The 13,577-nt window shown below is 38.2% G+C and overlaps 1 protein-coding gene across 4 annotated transcripts in view; it reads left to right on the top strand.

The window, feature by feature from the left end:
- Window positions 1-13,577, top strand: part of itpr1a (inositol 1,4,5-trisphosphate receptor, type 1a) — a 33,661-nt gene that overhangs the window by 6,626 nt on the left and 13,458 nt on the right. For 2 of the 4 annotated variants that reach the window (XM_082137106.1, XM_082137104.1), the window contains exons 5-36: window positions 718-804; window positions 957-1,115; window positions 1,235-1,333; window positions 2,532-2,615; window positions 2,734-2,880; window positions 2,977-3,072; window positions 3,223-3,267; window positions 3,468-3,622; window positions 3,709-3,808; window positions 3,897-4,057; window positions 4,904-5,045; window positions 5,133-5,291; window positions 5,429-5,601; window positions 6,103-6,222; window positions 6,909-7,103; window positions 7,187-7,438; window positions 7,529-7,670; window positions 8,359-8,506; window positions 9,090-9,280; window positions 9,430-9,556; window positions 9,638-9,692; window positions 9,769-9,934; window positions 10,544-10,711; window positions 10,826-10,903; window positions 11,018-11,155; window positions 11,254-11,379; window positions 11,483-11,683; window positions 11,806-11,921; window positions 12,214-12,349; window positions 12,507-12,632; window positions 12,706-12,834; window positions 12,925-13,045. In XM_082137106.1, coding sequence (XP_081993232.1) covers window positions 718-804; window positions 957-1,115; window positions 1,235-1,333; window positions 2,532-2,615; window positions 2,734-2,880; window positions 2,977-3,072; window positions 3,223-3,267; window positions 3,468-3,622; window positions 3,709-3,808; window positions 3,897-4,057; window positions 4,904-5,045; window positions 5,133-5,291; window positions 5,429-5,601; window positions 6,103-6,222; window positions 6,909-7,103; window positions 7,187-7,438; window positions 7,529-7,670; window positions 8,359-8,506; window positions 9,090-9,280; window positions 9,430-9,556; window positions 9,638-9,692; window positions 9,769-9,934; window positions 10,544-10,711; window positions 10,826-10,903; window positions 11,018-11,155; window positions 11,254-11,379; window positions 11,483-11,683; window positions 11,806-11,921; window positions 12,214-12,349; window positions 12,507-12,632; window positions 12,706-12,834; window positions 12,925-13,045 — 4,342 coding nt within the window. The remainder of the gene's footprint in view (window positions 1-717; window positions 805-956; window positions 1,116-1,234; window positions 1,334-2,531; window positions 2,616-2,733; window positions 2,881-2,976; window positions 3,073-3,222; window positions 3,268-3,467; window positions 3,623-3,708; window positions 3,809-3,896; window positions 4,058-4,903; window positions 5,046-5,132; window positions 5,292-5,428; window positions 5,602-6,102; window positions 6,223-6,908; window positions 7,104-7,186; window positions 7,439-7,528; window positions 7,671-8,358; window positions 8,507-9,089; window positions 9,281-9,429; window positions 9,557-9,637; window positions 9,693-9,768; window positions 9,935-10,543; window positions 10,712-10,825; window positions 10,904-11,017; window positions 11,156-11,253; window positions 11,380-11,482; window positions 11,684-11,805; window positions 11,922-12,213; window positions 12,350-12,506; window positions 12,633-12,705; window positions 12,835-12,924; window positions 13,046-13,577) is intronic. The other 2 variants (XM_082137107.1, XM_082137105.1) reach the window with 1 other exon arrangement.

Below are 13,577 nucleotides of genomic sequence, written 5' to 3'. Positions count from 1 at the left end.
CATTTTTAAAGCAAATGTATTGGATTAATTTGTATTTCGTAGATTATGGTAGCATTAGAAACAAATTCATCCAAGAATGTAAAACATTCCTTTACAAATAACTTTAATATCTCATTTTGATAAATTGGCAACTTTCCAGTAGTATAAGGTATATTAGTTGCGTATCATGCCGATAAAAACCAATCATGCATTCATACCTGCTCTTGAGTAGCTTAATTATCTAAATGCTGTGAGTAGTGGTATTTGATTGGATTGCATGTGTAAGTAAATAGCACATACAATATTTTATCCAAAGAAAGGAAACCACGGAGGGACACACCTCCATGACCACGACCTCCTAGACTTCATAGCTTCACCCTGCAGTTGGTTCATGCTCTGCTTATGACCTTATATATACACAGAATGTAGAAAAGTTGCTAACAATAAAAAAAGATGTGCTTGTAAATGAAACCGATTGTGAAGAATGCTCTGTGGGCCATCTGAACAATGTTATAAGACGTCATTAAAAAGAGCACAGTTTGTTTGTTACCCAACAGCTTCTTTTTTGGAGGACTGTATATTTATCAACTTCTCTGAGTCTGAAGTTCAGTTTCTATTGTTCTGAAGAGCAGTAGAAACGGAATGTGCTCTTGTCACATGGTTCTTTGGTGCTCATGTGTATTGCATTTGCATTTTTTTTTTTTCTCTCATTTTTTTTTCTTACTGTGTTTTGTTTAGCATGCTGCTGATTTAGAGAAAAAACAAAATGAATCTGAGAACAAAAAGCTTCTAGGAACTGTCATTCAGTATGGCAATGTCATCCAGGTAAATCTCTCATTTACACGTGAGCACAAATATTACTTCCGGTAATATTTAAATTGTATATATAATACAGAACATTTATAAGCACTTTAATGTAGAAAAGCTGAATATTTAGCAGTCAAATAAATTGTGTATCTGTTCACATATATTTGCAGCTTCTCCATCTGAAGAGTAATAAGTATCTGACAGTAAATAAGCGCTTACCGGCTCTTCTTGAGAAGAACGCCATGCGTGTGACGCTGGACGCTGCAGGGAATGAAGGCTCGTGGTTCTATATCCAGCCCTTCTACAAGCTCCGCTCTATAGGAGACAATGTGAGTATGTCATCAACTCTGATTATTTGATTTGTTGTGTATTTCTAGTTCTTGTACTTACATAAACCCACATTAGAGTTCCACTTGTAATGTTTTGTGTGTGTTAATGTGCGATTCAGGTGGTCATTGGCGATAAGGTTGTGTTAAACCCTGTCAACGCTGGACAGCCGCTGCATGCCAGTAGCCATCAGCTTGTGGATAATCCAGGATGCAATGAAGTAAAATACACACACACACACACACACACACACACACACACACACACACACACACACACACACACACACACACACACACACACACACACACACACACACACACACACACACAAACAGAGAGAGAGAGAGTTCAGATATTACTGGATTTGTCATATCTTTCTTTTTTCACTCTCTCTGGCTATGTTAAGAAAGCAATACTAGTGTACTGGATACGGCCTGGAGTTTTTTTTTTAAGTAGTATGCAAATGATAAACATTTCAAACAGTATTTTGACAGCATCACATAAACCACGTCACATGACCTCAGTTGAATTCAGGTTGGTGTTTAATTTAGTCAGAGACATCAGGTTATCTAAAAAATGTAATACATTTTTGGACAAAAGTGTCTTAACTCTTAAAAATTGGGGTTAAGATTATTTTTTATTTTTTTTATGCATATGCATTTATATGAGTTTCCCTTTTAGATGCAAAATTTATGGGAGGAGAGAATTTAAATGAATCATGCAAGGTGATTTACTAAGGTTTGCGCTAGTCAATTTACTGGTATTTGCGGCATTATTTAACGCCCCAATAAAAGCATGTCTTAAATCAGACGCTAATTTGTGCTGCTCTTGATAGATTGCGTTGGTCATTATGGGATTGATCCGGCTGCGTCTGTGTTCTTTAATTTGCGCGTCGTCAGTAGATCACATGCAGAACTTTCCACTCCCATTTGTGCTTTTTTGGAATTGCGCTCTCACACTAATTAGCCCTGTTTAGTAAATCTGGCCCATAGCCTTTCTTCCAGGGATATTAAAGTTAAATAATGTAAAAAAACGAATAAAAATCACAACAACACAACAAAATTACTAAACCTTTAAATAAAATGAAAATAAAATGGAAAATATATAAATAAATTGTAATTAAAATAATTGTCCTAGATTAATAATTGTCCTAAAATATCTAGAAATAACCCTTTCAAAATTAGGCCACCTCATATAAGACATTGGGAACCCTGGTTATTCAGAGATGAGGGGCTGATGAGGGGCTGTATTAAAATAAAAAAATATCTTGAGTTTTAGTTCTTTTAGTTTATTTTAATGCTATATTGTCTCATTTTTAAAACAATTTGGGCCTCTTTGGAAGCTGAGGCCCCATAGTGGGCCCCTGTTCCCAGGTTGAGAACCACCGGTCTATTCCATTGTCATTTTCTCTCTCAGGTGAATTCAGTGAACTGCACCACCAGTTGGAAAATCGTTCTCTTCATGAAATGGAGCGACAACCAGGAGGTTGTCTTGAAAGGAGTAAGTTTCATACACAAACATGATGCACACAATGACCTTTACATTTACTTACTTTTAAAGGAATTATATTTGACTTTCTTGCGTTTTAATGGCCTTTTAATGAAATACATGTTATCAGGGTGACGTGGTGAGGCTTTTTCATGCGGAGCAGGAGAAGTTTCTGACGTGTGATGAACACAGAAAAAAGCAGTATGTCTTTTTGCGTACCACCGGGCGCCAGTCTGCAACCTCCGCCACTAGTAGCAAAGCACTCTGGGAGGTAGAGGTAAGTTAAGGACTTAGCTTTGTGAAGTTGACCAGTTGTTTTTGTGAGTGTGATTGTTGGTTTGGGAATCTAAACAGATGTTTGCATACTTTTCAGGTGGTTCAGCATGATCCCTGCAGAGGCGGAGCCGGCTACTGGAACAGCCTCTTTAGGTTCAAACACTTGGCCACCGGCCATTACCTTGCTGCAGAGGTTAGACCGATATGTTACCTGGAATAAGAGTTCACACACATACACACATGCAAATTAATCAAAGAGTGCAGTTCGAGAGCTTGACGTTAGAAAGAGTAGAGAAGGTGACTTGCAACATTTATCTAATTATTCTAACCTTATTGTGATCAGGTAAATCCAGACTATGAAGAAGAATACCTGGAGTCCCGTTCCTCTGTGAGTGTGTGCTTGAGAGCGTGTGTGACTGTGTGTGTCTGTGTTTTTCCCCTTTCACCTTCTGAGCTTCTGAATTCATAGTATGAGCAATTTGAGGGTCTCTTTACCATATTGCACTCATTTCAACACACATTAGTTGAGACAAAGCAGACTGTCATCTTGAATGCACAGTCACAGTTGATCGATTGTTTCACTCGCAGCTGGATTCGGAGCAAGAAATGATGCGGGCACGTGCACGTAACCCTCAGGATAAGGTTATGTATACACTGGTGTCTGTTCCTGATGGCAATGACATTTCGTCAATCTTTGAGCTTGACCCCACCACTCTGAGAGGCGGAGACTCGCTTGTGCCGAGGTACAGCGAGATTGTGACTTCTTGTGACATCTTCTGATTAATTACACTTATATTAAACTTGCTGTATTTTGGATTGTGCCTGTCAGAAACTCATATGTGAGGCTCAGGCATCTCTGCACCAATACGTGGGTCCACAGCACCAACCAGCCAATAGATAAAGAGGAAGAGAAACCAGTCATGCTCAGAGTGAGTCAGCTTCTGTCTATGTATGACTGTAACATTGGTTTATGGTTTCTCTGAAGTGTGTCTCCTTCACTCTGTATTTGTGTCTCAGATAGGAACGTCTCCTCTGAAGGAAGATAAAGAGGCTTTTGCCATAGTGCCAGTGTCTCCGGCTGAAGTTCGGGATCTGGATTTTGCTAATGATGCTAGTAAAGTGTTAGCTTCCATCGCAGCCAAACTGGAGAAGGGCACTATTACCCAAAATGAGAGGAGGTAAAGGTTATATTCATCTATTCATCCATGTGTCTGTCTATCAGTCCCTCCTTTCCTTCCATCTATCCATCTTCAACTATTCATCTTTTCATTCATCCATCCATCTGTCCATTGGACCTTTTTCCATCCATCTGCCCTCTGTTTTCTTTCTTCATCCATCCATCCATTGATCCATTCATCTGTCTGTCCATCTGTCCATCCTTCTTTCAACTATTTCATCTTTCCATCCATCCATCCATCCATCCATCCATCCATCCATCCATCCATTCATCCATTCATTCATCATCTGTCTATCTCTGTCCTTCCATCCTTTCTTCAACCATTTATTCATCTTTTCATTTTCATCCATCTGTCCTTTTGACTTTTAAATATATCTATCCATCCATCTTCCCATCTTTTTGTTCTTTCTTCCTTCCTTCCTTCCTTCATCCATCCATCCGTCTATCTGTCCGTCCGTCTATTTCTCCATTCATCCATCTGTCTGTCCAGATTCCATCCTTTAACTATTGTATCTTCCCATCATCTATCCATTTGTCCATCCATTTGTCTGTCTTTCCTTCTTTCCTTCAACCATCCAATAGTTCATCCATTCATTCATCTGTGCATTTGACTTTCAATCCAATTTTCTATCCATCTTTCTTTAGATCTTTTATTATTTCTTACATCATCCATCCATGCATCCATTAGTCTGTTTATTAATTTATCCTTCCATCCGTCCATCCATCCATCCATCTGACCATCTTTCTGACAATATTATTTTAACCAATTCATCTTTATGCCCTTTTTTTGTTAAACTGCTCACACTTAAAAAAACACATTGTCTGCCCATCATGCTCTCACGCACAGGTCAGTGACAAAGCTACTGGAGGATCTGGTGTATTTTGTGGTGGACATTCCCAGCAGTGCTCAGGATGTGCTGGAGATCACAGTCAACAAACCCAACAGAGAGCGTCAGAAACTCATGAGAGAGCAGAACATACTCAAACAGGTACTCTTATAGGGTTTAGTTTTAAAACATCTCACTAACATTTCTTTTCAATGACCTTTCAATCCGTCTTGTTGTGTGATTGGCCAGATATTCAAGCTGCTGCAGGCCCCATTCACTGACAGTGGGGATGGCCCTATGCTGCGACTTGAAGAGCTTGCAGACCAACGGCACGCACCTTTTCGTCACATCTGTCGGCTCTGCTACAGGGTCCTACGTCACTCACAGCAGGACTATCGCAAAAATCAGGTTAAACGTTTTACTGTGAAACAAAATAAATGCAACAAAATTACACTACTGCAATTACAAAATTCACTTACAACCCCTTGTACTATATATTGTACTAAAGGCAAAAATGTCCTCTTTCTCTCATTATTTGTGTTTAGGAGTACATAGCAAAGCAGTTCCGCTTCATGCAGAAGCAGATAGGATATGATGTGCTTGCTGAAGACACTATCACAGCCCTGCTGCACAACAACAGGAAGCTTCTGGAGAAACACATCACTGCAGCTGAGATAGACACCTTCGTCAGCCTGGTCCGCAAGAACAGAGAGCCCAGGTGTGCGAAAATAGATCTGCATAAATGTTCTTGGTCATTTACATGTATTCATTTAGCATACCCTTTCATCTAAAGCAGGGGTGGGGAACGTTGGTCCAGGAGGGCCGCTGTCCTGCAGAGTTTAGCTCCAACCCTGAAAGAAACTCACCTGATTTTAGCCTTAGTGATCCTGAATACATTGATTAGCTTGTTCAGGTGTGTTTGATTAGGGTTGGAACTTGGAACTAAACTCTGCTGGACAGTGGCCCTCTAGGACCAACCACCCCTGATCTAAAGCAACAAACAAATGAGAAATGTTATGATTTAAGTGATTCATCTTAAGTACAATCCAGTACAGAGATGTTGGCGGTTTAAGCGAAAGTGAAATAGATGTTTTAAAGTAAGAGTTTAGAAGTACAGTAGAAGTGTATTAAGTTGTGTCTTCAGATAATGATTTGAACTATATTTGTAATAGTTTTGTGTCTTATCCTGAATGATTGAGTTGTGTCCCTGTTTCTCTAGATTTCTGGACTACTTATCAGATCTATGTGTGTCGATGAATAAATCCATCCCTGTCACTCAAGAACTCATCTGTAATGCTGTGCTGGACCCAGCCAATGCAGACATCCTCATCGAAACAAAGTACAACACCTACACTGACTATTATCCTATGTGCATGTTTAGAACAATATACACTACTAAGTTTGGAGTCAGTAAGATTGTTTTGAAATCAGAAATTAAGACTTTTATTCAGCTAGAATGCATTTAATTGATGGATTGTTACAAAAACATTCTATTTCAAATAAACGCTGTTCTTTTAAATTTTCTATTCATCAAAGAATCCTGAAAAAATGCATCACGGTTTCCATATTAAGCAGCACAGCTGTTTTCAACATTGTTTTTTTTAGCAACAAATATTATTTTAGCACCAATTCAGCATATTATAATGATTTCTGAAGGATCATGTGACTGAAGACTAGATGCTAATGGCTGCTGAAAAATTAGCCTTGCCATCACAGGAAAAATAATGTTTCACAATATTACTGTTTTTACTGTGTTTTTGATTAAATAAATGGTGCCTTGGTCAGCATAAGAAATCTTACTGGCTCCAACCTTTGAATGATAGTGTTGCAGAACAGCTAAAACATATAATCAGCAAGCGCAATTTTGAACATGTAGTGCCATTATTGAGGGCAAATCATCTCATCTACACTGAATCAAACCAGAAAGTGAAAGTTCATGAGAAATTAAAAATAGTTAGCTTGTGTGGTCCACAAGAATAGAGGTCTGTGGGTGTGGTATTGAATGAATGTGTGTTTGTGTGCCAGGCTTGTGTTATCACGGTTTGAGGTGGCAGGAACAGTGCTTGGTGAGAGCGCAGAAGAGGAAGAAGAGGATGAAGAAGAGGTATGGTTGTTCTGGAAGGACAGTAGAGGAGAGGTGAAGAGTAAGAGCATCAGAGAGCTTGCACAGGATGCCAAAGAGGGACATACAGAGGACCATGAAGTTATCAATTATTACAGGCATGCACACACGCCTACATTTACATGAACATTTGATGAAAGGAAAGATACACAGAAATAAAATGATAACGTCTCTCCGTCAGGTATCAGCTGAATTTGTTTGCACGGATGTGTCTGGATCGGCAGTACCTAGCCATTAATAAGATATCAGCACAACTGGACGTGGATCTGATCTTACGCTGCATGTCAGACGAAGACTTGCCCTTTGACCTCAGAGCCTCATTCTGCCGCATGATGCTGCACATGCATGTAGACCGTGACCCTCAGGAGCAGGTCACCCCTGTCAAATATGCTCGGCTGTGGTCTGAAATCCCTTCACAAATTGCCATTGATGAGTAAGTGATTCACTTTAGAAACGGTAAACGGTGAAGCCCTTTTATTGAGTAGTTTGTTTATTAGACAGATGTTTTCCTGTTTCTGACCAGTTATGATAATGATGGGACATCACGTGATGAGGTGAAGGAGCGCTTCTGTCTGACAATGGAGTTTGTGGAGAATTACCTGCGGGATGTTGTTTGCCAGAGTTTCCCATTCTCAGACAAAGAGAAAAACAAGCTCACTTTTGAGGTGTGTCTTTTAAAAGATATATATATATTTAGGGGTAAATTTACCCAATGTATTTTATTCACTATGCACTCGCAATCTAGTTTAAACAGACAACAAATAACGCGGTACTGTGAGTATTTGAATTAAGCCATTGCCATCGTATTAGGCTTCTTATAATTGTAATTTAATTTAATTTAATATTCAACAATATTATTGATCTGCCTGCATTGACACCATTATGTGAGAATGGAACTGAGCTGGACAATGACATCACGGTTTTCTTCAGAGCGGCTATATTTATATATATATAAAGGAACTAAATAAAAAATAAAATAAAATTTACAACAAAAATGAACCATCACTGAACTTACTTAAGCTGGACTGTGATGCTATTTTCATCTAAAAACAAACTTTATTGCATTATTTTCCTGTTATCATTGTAAAGCTGCTTTGAAACAATCTGTATTGTAAAAAGCCCTATATAAATAAAGGTGACTTGACTTACTTGACTTGACTTATAGCTTGCTCAGTAAAATGCAACATTTTCCTGGCACAGTTAACATTGTTTCCAGCTGCAGAAATCAGCATTTTATGCTATATAATAAAAAATTATAAAAAGTATATTATATATAAAATATTAGTTTAGTAAATAAAACTTTAGTTTTTAAAACAAGGACACTTTTCTGAAATGCTTTTCCACTTTCTATAGGTGGTGAACCTGGCGAGAAACCTGATCTATTTCGGTTTCTATAACTTCAGTGATCTGCTGAGGTTGACCAAAATCCTGTTGGCAATCCTGGACTGTGTCCACATCAGCAACCCCTTCCCCATCAAACTGGATGGAGAACCCGGCAAAGGTCAGAAACAAACGGAGCCCCTAAAGGGACATAGTGAAGAACAAAATGAGATGGGAGGAAAAATAATTTGGAAAAATATTCTCACAAATGTTTTGCGTTCCCCGAGAAACTTTGCGTTCACTTGCAAAGAACACAAAAGTTTTGCAAACGAATGCAAAAGTTTTACGAGGGAACGCAAAGGTTTTGCGAGGGAACGCAAAGGTTTTGCGAGGGAACGCAAAGGTTTTGCGAGGGAACGCAAAGGTTTTGTGAGGGAACGCAATTTCTAATATTTTAGTAATTTAATATTATTTAATAGTAATATTAAAATATGATTTAAAATATGTATTTATAATAATAATAATGTAATAATTAATATTTATCACTGAATCAACATAAATACATTCAGATTTCAGTCACACCAACAAAACTAAATTAAAAGTTATATCAGTGAGAAATAGCTTTGAAGTAACAGTTGCAGGTTACTTGTTTTTATTGTGTAGATTATATGTCCACTCCAAGCACACAAACTAAAGTCCTACTAAAATGAACTAATGTCAGCAACAAAAGCTCTTGTGTGAAAGTGTCCTGTTTGTGCCGGTAGGAAGTAATGTGATGCGGTCCATCCATGGGGTTGGAGAGCTGATGACACAGGTGGTGTTGAGGGGTGGGGGATTTCTGCCAGCCACCTCCCACAACCCTCCTGATAGAGATGAAGTTAAAGCCCAAAGTGAACCTCAGAAACAGGACATCCTTGTGATGGACACCAAACTCAAGATCATTGAGATCCTGCAGGTGTTAAAACACACCCTAGCCAACAACTGGATTGTGATGTTCCATATGATTTAATATTTGAGAAGTTAATATCTTAAATGTCTAGGAAATGCAAAATTAGTTTTGTACAAGTACATATCGCTGTTTTCACTCTCTCATCTTCTGTGTAGTTCATTCTGAATGTGCGGTTGGACTACAGGATCTCCTGCCTGCTCTGTATCTTTAAGACAGAGTTTGATGAGAGCAACTCTCAAACAGAGCCGTCTGTAAGCCAGGACTCTACTGGCAGTGTTCAAGGTGAGATGAGCATGTGTGTGTTTGTGTCAGTATCAGCTGGTATGGATAAAGTGGTGTGTGAATAACTTCTGTCTTTGTTAGGCGCGCTGGACTTTGAGCACATTGAAGAGCAGGCGGAGGGTATTTTTGGAGGAAGGTAAGAAGGCTGTGCTCATTGATAGTTTGTCTCATGTTTGTGTTATGTATGTGTGTGAATCTGTGTGTGTTTGAAGTGAAGAGAACACCCCACTGGATCTTGATGATCATGGTGGCCGGACGTTTCTGAGGGTCCTACTGCACCTGACCATGCATGACTATCCTCCACTGGTGTCACGAGCCCTTCACCTCCTCTTCCGACACTTTAGCCAACGCCAGGAGGTTTTACAGGCCTTTAAGCAGGTATTCATTCATTCATTCATTCATTCATTCATTCATATATCCTTATAGAAAATTATGCATTTTTAATAGTGCTGTCAAATCGATTAATCACATCTAACATAAACGTTTTTGTTTACATACTGTAATATGTTTTTGTGAATATATATTATTATATTATATTATACATATCTATATATATACTAATATATAATAATATAAATACACACACATACTGTATATTATGTAAACAAAAACTTTTAAGTTAGATGCGATTAATCACGATTAATCGATTTGACAGCACAAATTTTTAAATAAAGAGGCCATCTTTTTATGTTATTCATATCGTTTTTTTTGTCTTCCTCACCATTAATAACAAAAGACATACATTTATTAGATAAATATTCTATTTTTGTTCAGTTTAATAAATGTTAAAATTGTTAGTGGTTATTTCACTCTTTGATAATTCATATTTGTTAAAATAATAACTTATTTATTTTATTTTATTAACTTAAATTGTTTTATTGAATTTTTTATAGAAAAATAAATTCCCCAAAGTTGAAGAAAGCACCCAGTATTTCGGATGAATAATACCATTGTAATAAATGAACATTTTCTGTTGTACCTGTCCAGGTTCAACTTCTGGTGACCAGCCAGGATGTGGAAAATTATAAACAGATCAAGTCAGATCTGGACCAGCTGAGGTCTATAGTAGAGAAATCAGAGCTGTGGGTGTATAAGAGACAGGGGTCAGACTCTGGACTGGACCCTGGAGAGGTCAACACTGAAGCTCACCACAAGGTCACGACGTGCTCCCATTATTATCTGTCCATAAAAAACGAAGAAGCAACATAATTGATCTTTTTCAAAGCCTAGTGATTTATATGATGAATTAAAGTTTTTCTCCTCCAATAGGTTGTCATCAACTCAAGTAGATCAGACAAACCCAAAGTGGAGAGTACAAGCAGCTCAAACTACAGAGTCGTGAAAGAGGTGCAGTGTGTTTTTCGTTTATAGAGTTCGTAGATTTTGACAAGAAAACAGGATGTTCTGTGAAGTGTGAAGTAAGTTTTATGTTTGTAAGTATTGTTATGTTTGTGTGTATAGATCCTGCTGAGGCTGAGCAAATTGTGTGTCTTGGAGGGCATCTCTGGCAAGAAGAATAAGAAACAGCAGCAGCGTCTCCTCAGGAACATGGGAGCACACAGTGTGGTCCTGGAACTGTTGCAGATCCCTTACGAGAAGGTGCGGGTCAGCCTTTGTGCAACTGAAAGGGTTAGCATTCATCATTGAGCACCTGAAGTAGATTTAAATGGTTATATGTGTGTTTGTTGAAATTTTAGGGAGAGGATATTCAGATGCAGGAGATTATGACTTTAGCCCATCAGTTCCTTCAGAACTTCTGTGCTGGAAATCAACAGAACCAGACACTTCTACACAAACACATTAATCTGTTCCTCAACCCTGGGGTGAGAGCAATCACAAATAAACACATTTTCATCTGTGCATTTCAGCTGTTCTTCACTCAGTTCTCTGTCCCTCTGTTTGTCTTTTTTTCCCTTCTGTTTCTAGATACTGGAGGCAGTGACCATGCAGCATATCTTCATGAATAATTTCCAGTTGTGTAGTGAGATTAATGAGCGGGTGGTGCAGCACTTTGTGCACTGCATCGAAACGCACGGCCGCAGTGTTCACTACCTCAAGTTCCTGCAAACCATCGTCAAGGCTGAGAACAAGTTCATCAAGAAATGCCAAGACATTGTCATGGCTGAGGTCTGTGGGCCAAGCAACATTTTTTTGAGATTAGTGTTTTTAACTACAAGCCCCACATTGCTGCTTTTCAAACTAGTGAAGACTGTTCTTAGTGAAATAAAAATGTGTGTGTATTTGTGTAGTTGGTGACTGCAGGTGAGGATGTGCTGGTGTTTTATAATGACCGAGCATCTTTTCAATCATTGGTCCAAATGATGCGTCTTGAGAGGGAACGACTTGATGAGAGCAGTGCACTCAGGTAAGGAGGCGCCTTTGCTTAATGTCCCTGTCTCCACTCTATTAATACTTATAAATGTAAACATTACATAAAAAACGAACATGCTTTACAAAAATGCATATGTTAGTATGATAATATAATATGATATAATAATTTGCACTTTAACTAGTATTTTTTTACACAATATATACAGTATATATATATATATATATATATACGTATATATATACAAAGTCATACAAAGTTTGTAAGCTTTTTCCTGCTAAATATTTGCCATCAGCGGTATTAGATTTGTTTTCACTGACTCTTGCAGGTATCATATTCACTTAGTGGAGTTGCTGGCTGTGTGCACTGAAGGGAAGAACGTTTACACTGAGATCAAATGCAACTCCCTGCTCCCCCTTGATGATATTGTACGTGTGGTCACACATGAGGACTGCATCCCTGAGGTGTGTGTGGCTGGGGAAAAGGCTTGAAGTGTTTGTCTTTGTTGAATAATTTTAGATTTAGGTTGTAAAAGTTTTTTTTCTTTTATTGTATTGTAACAGAAGTCATTTGTAGATCTGTGTGACTTCATAAGATGTGAATATATTACTTTAAATGTAGGTGAAGATGGCCTATGTGAACTTCCTGAATCACTGCTATGTGGATACAGAGGTTGAGATGAAGGAGATCTACACCAGCAATCACATGTGGAAACTTTTTGATGATTTCCTGGTGGACATCTGCAGAGTAAGACTAGACACTCAAAGATATACTCATAATGTGGTCTTGATACTCACACATTCAACATGACTTCTTATAGGTGTGCAATAACACGAGTGACCGCAAGCACGCTGACACAGTTCTAGAGCGCTACGTTACTGACACCATCATGAGTATCGTCACCACCTTTTTCAGCTCACCGTTCTCAGACCAGAGCACAAGTTTGCAGGTAACACACAGTGTCTTCCAGCAGCCCAGTACAACTCAGCATCATTTAGACCATCTGTAAGAGTGACATTCATCTCTGTTTGTGGCTTAGACCCGGCAGCCAGTGTTTGTGCAGATGCTGCAGGGAGTTTTCCGAGTGTATCACTGCAACTGGCTGCTCCCAGGTCAGAAGGGGAACGTGGAAGCCTGCATCAAAGTGCTGAGTGACGTGGGTAAGAGCACCAATTCCACCAGCTGTTTGTAACTTTCTTATTAATATTACCTTGAATTGTATTATTGTGTTGTATCATACGATTATAATCTTAAATTAGTGCCAAAAACATTTCTAGAACAGTGGATTGCAACATTTTTGACTCAAAGGTCCCCTGTTGTCCAACACAATATTCAAAGGCTCCCCTATATTGGCTGTTTCCTATTTCTATTGTAATTATGACAGAGCTGCTTGGTTTCAAACTTTATATATATAAAAAAAACTGGGAGTATTGATATATTAAATACATTTTCACAATTTGTTTTGGGAGTTCAGAAGTTTCAAGAACTATATGTTTTCAATTAAAATATTTTACGTTTTTACATTCATAATATTTTTTTCTTTTTCTATATTAGAAATACGTTTCAGTTTACATCTTGATTTAGTTTTTTTAGGATTTTAATTTAGATTATAGTTTGATTATTTTAAAATATTAATTATATTTTATTAATCTGAATACCTTTTTAGTCATCTTGGAAGTTTGCTGAGGCCCC

This window comes from Leuciscus leuciscus (genome assembly GCF_965113295.1).
Source record: "Leuciscus leuciscus genome assembly, chromosome: 14".
NCBI lineage: Eukaryota > Metazoa > Chordata > Actinopteri > Cypriniformes > Leuciscidae > Leuciscus > Leuciscus leuciscus.
This window is presented reverse-complemented; position numbering and strand designations above follow the sequence as displayed.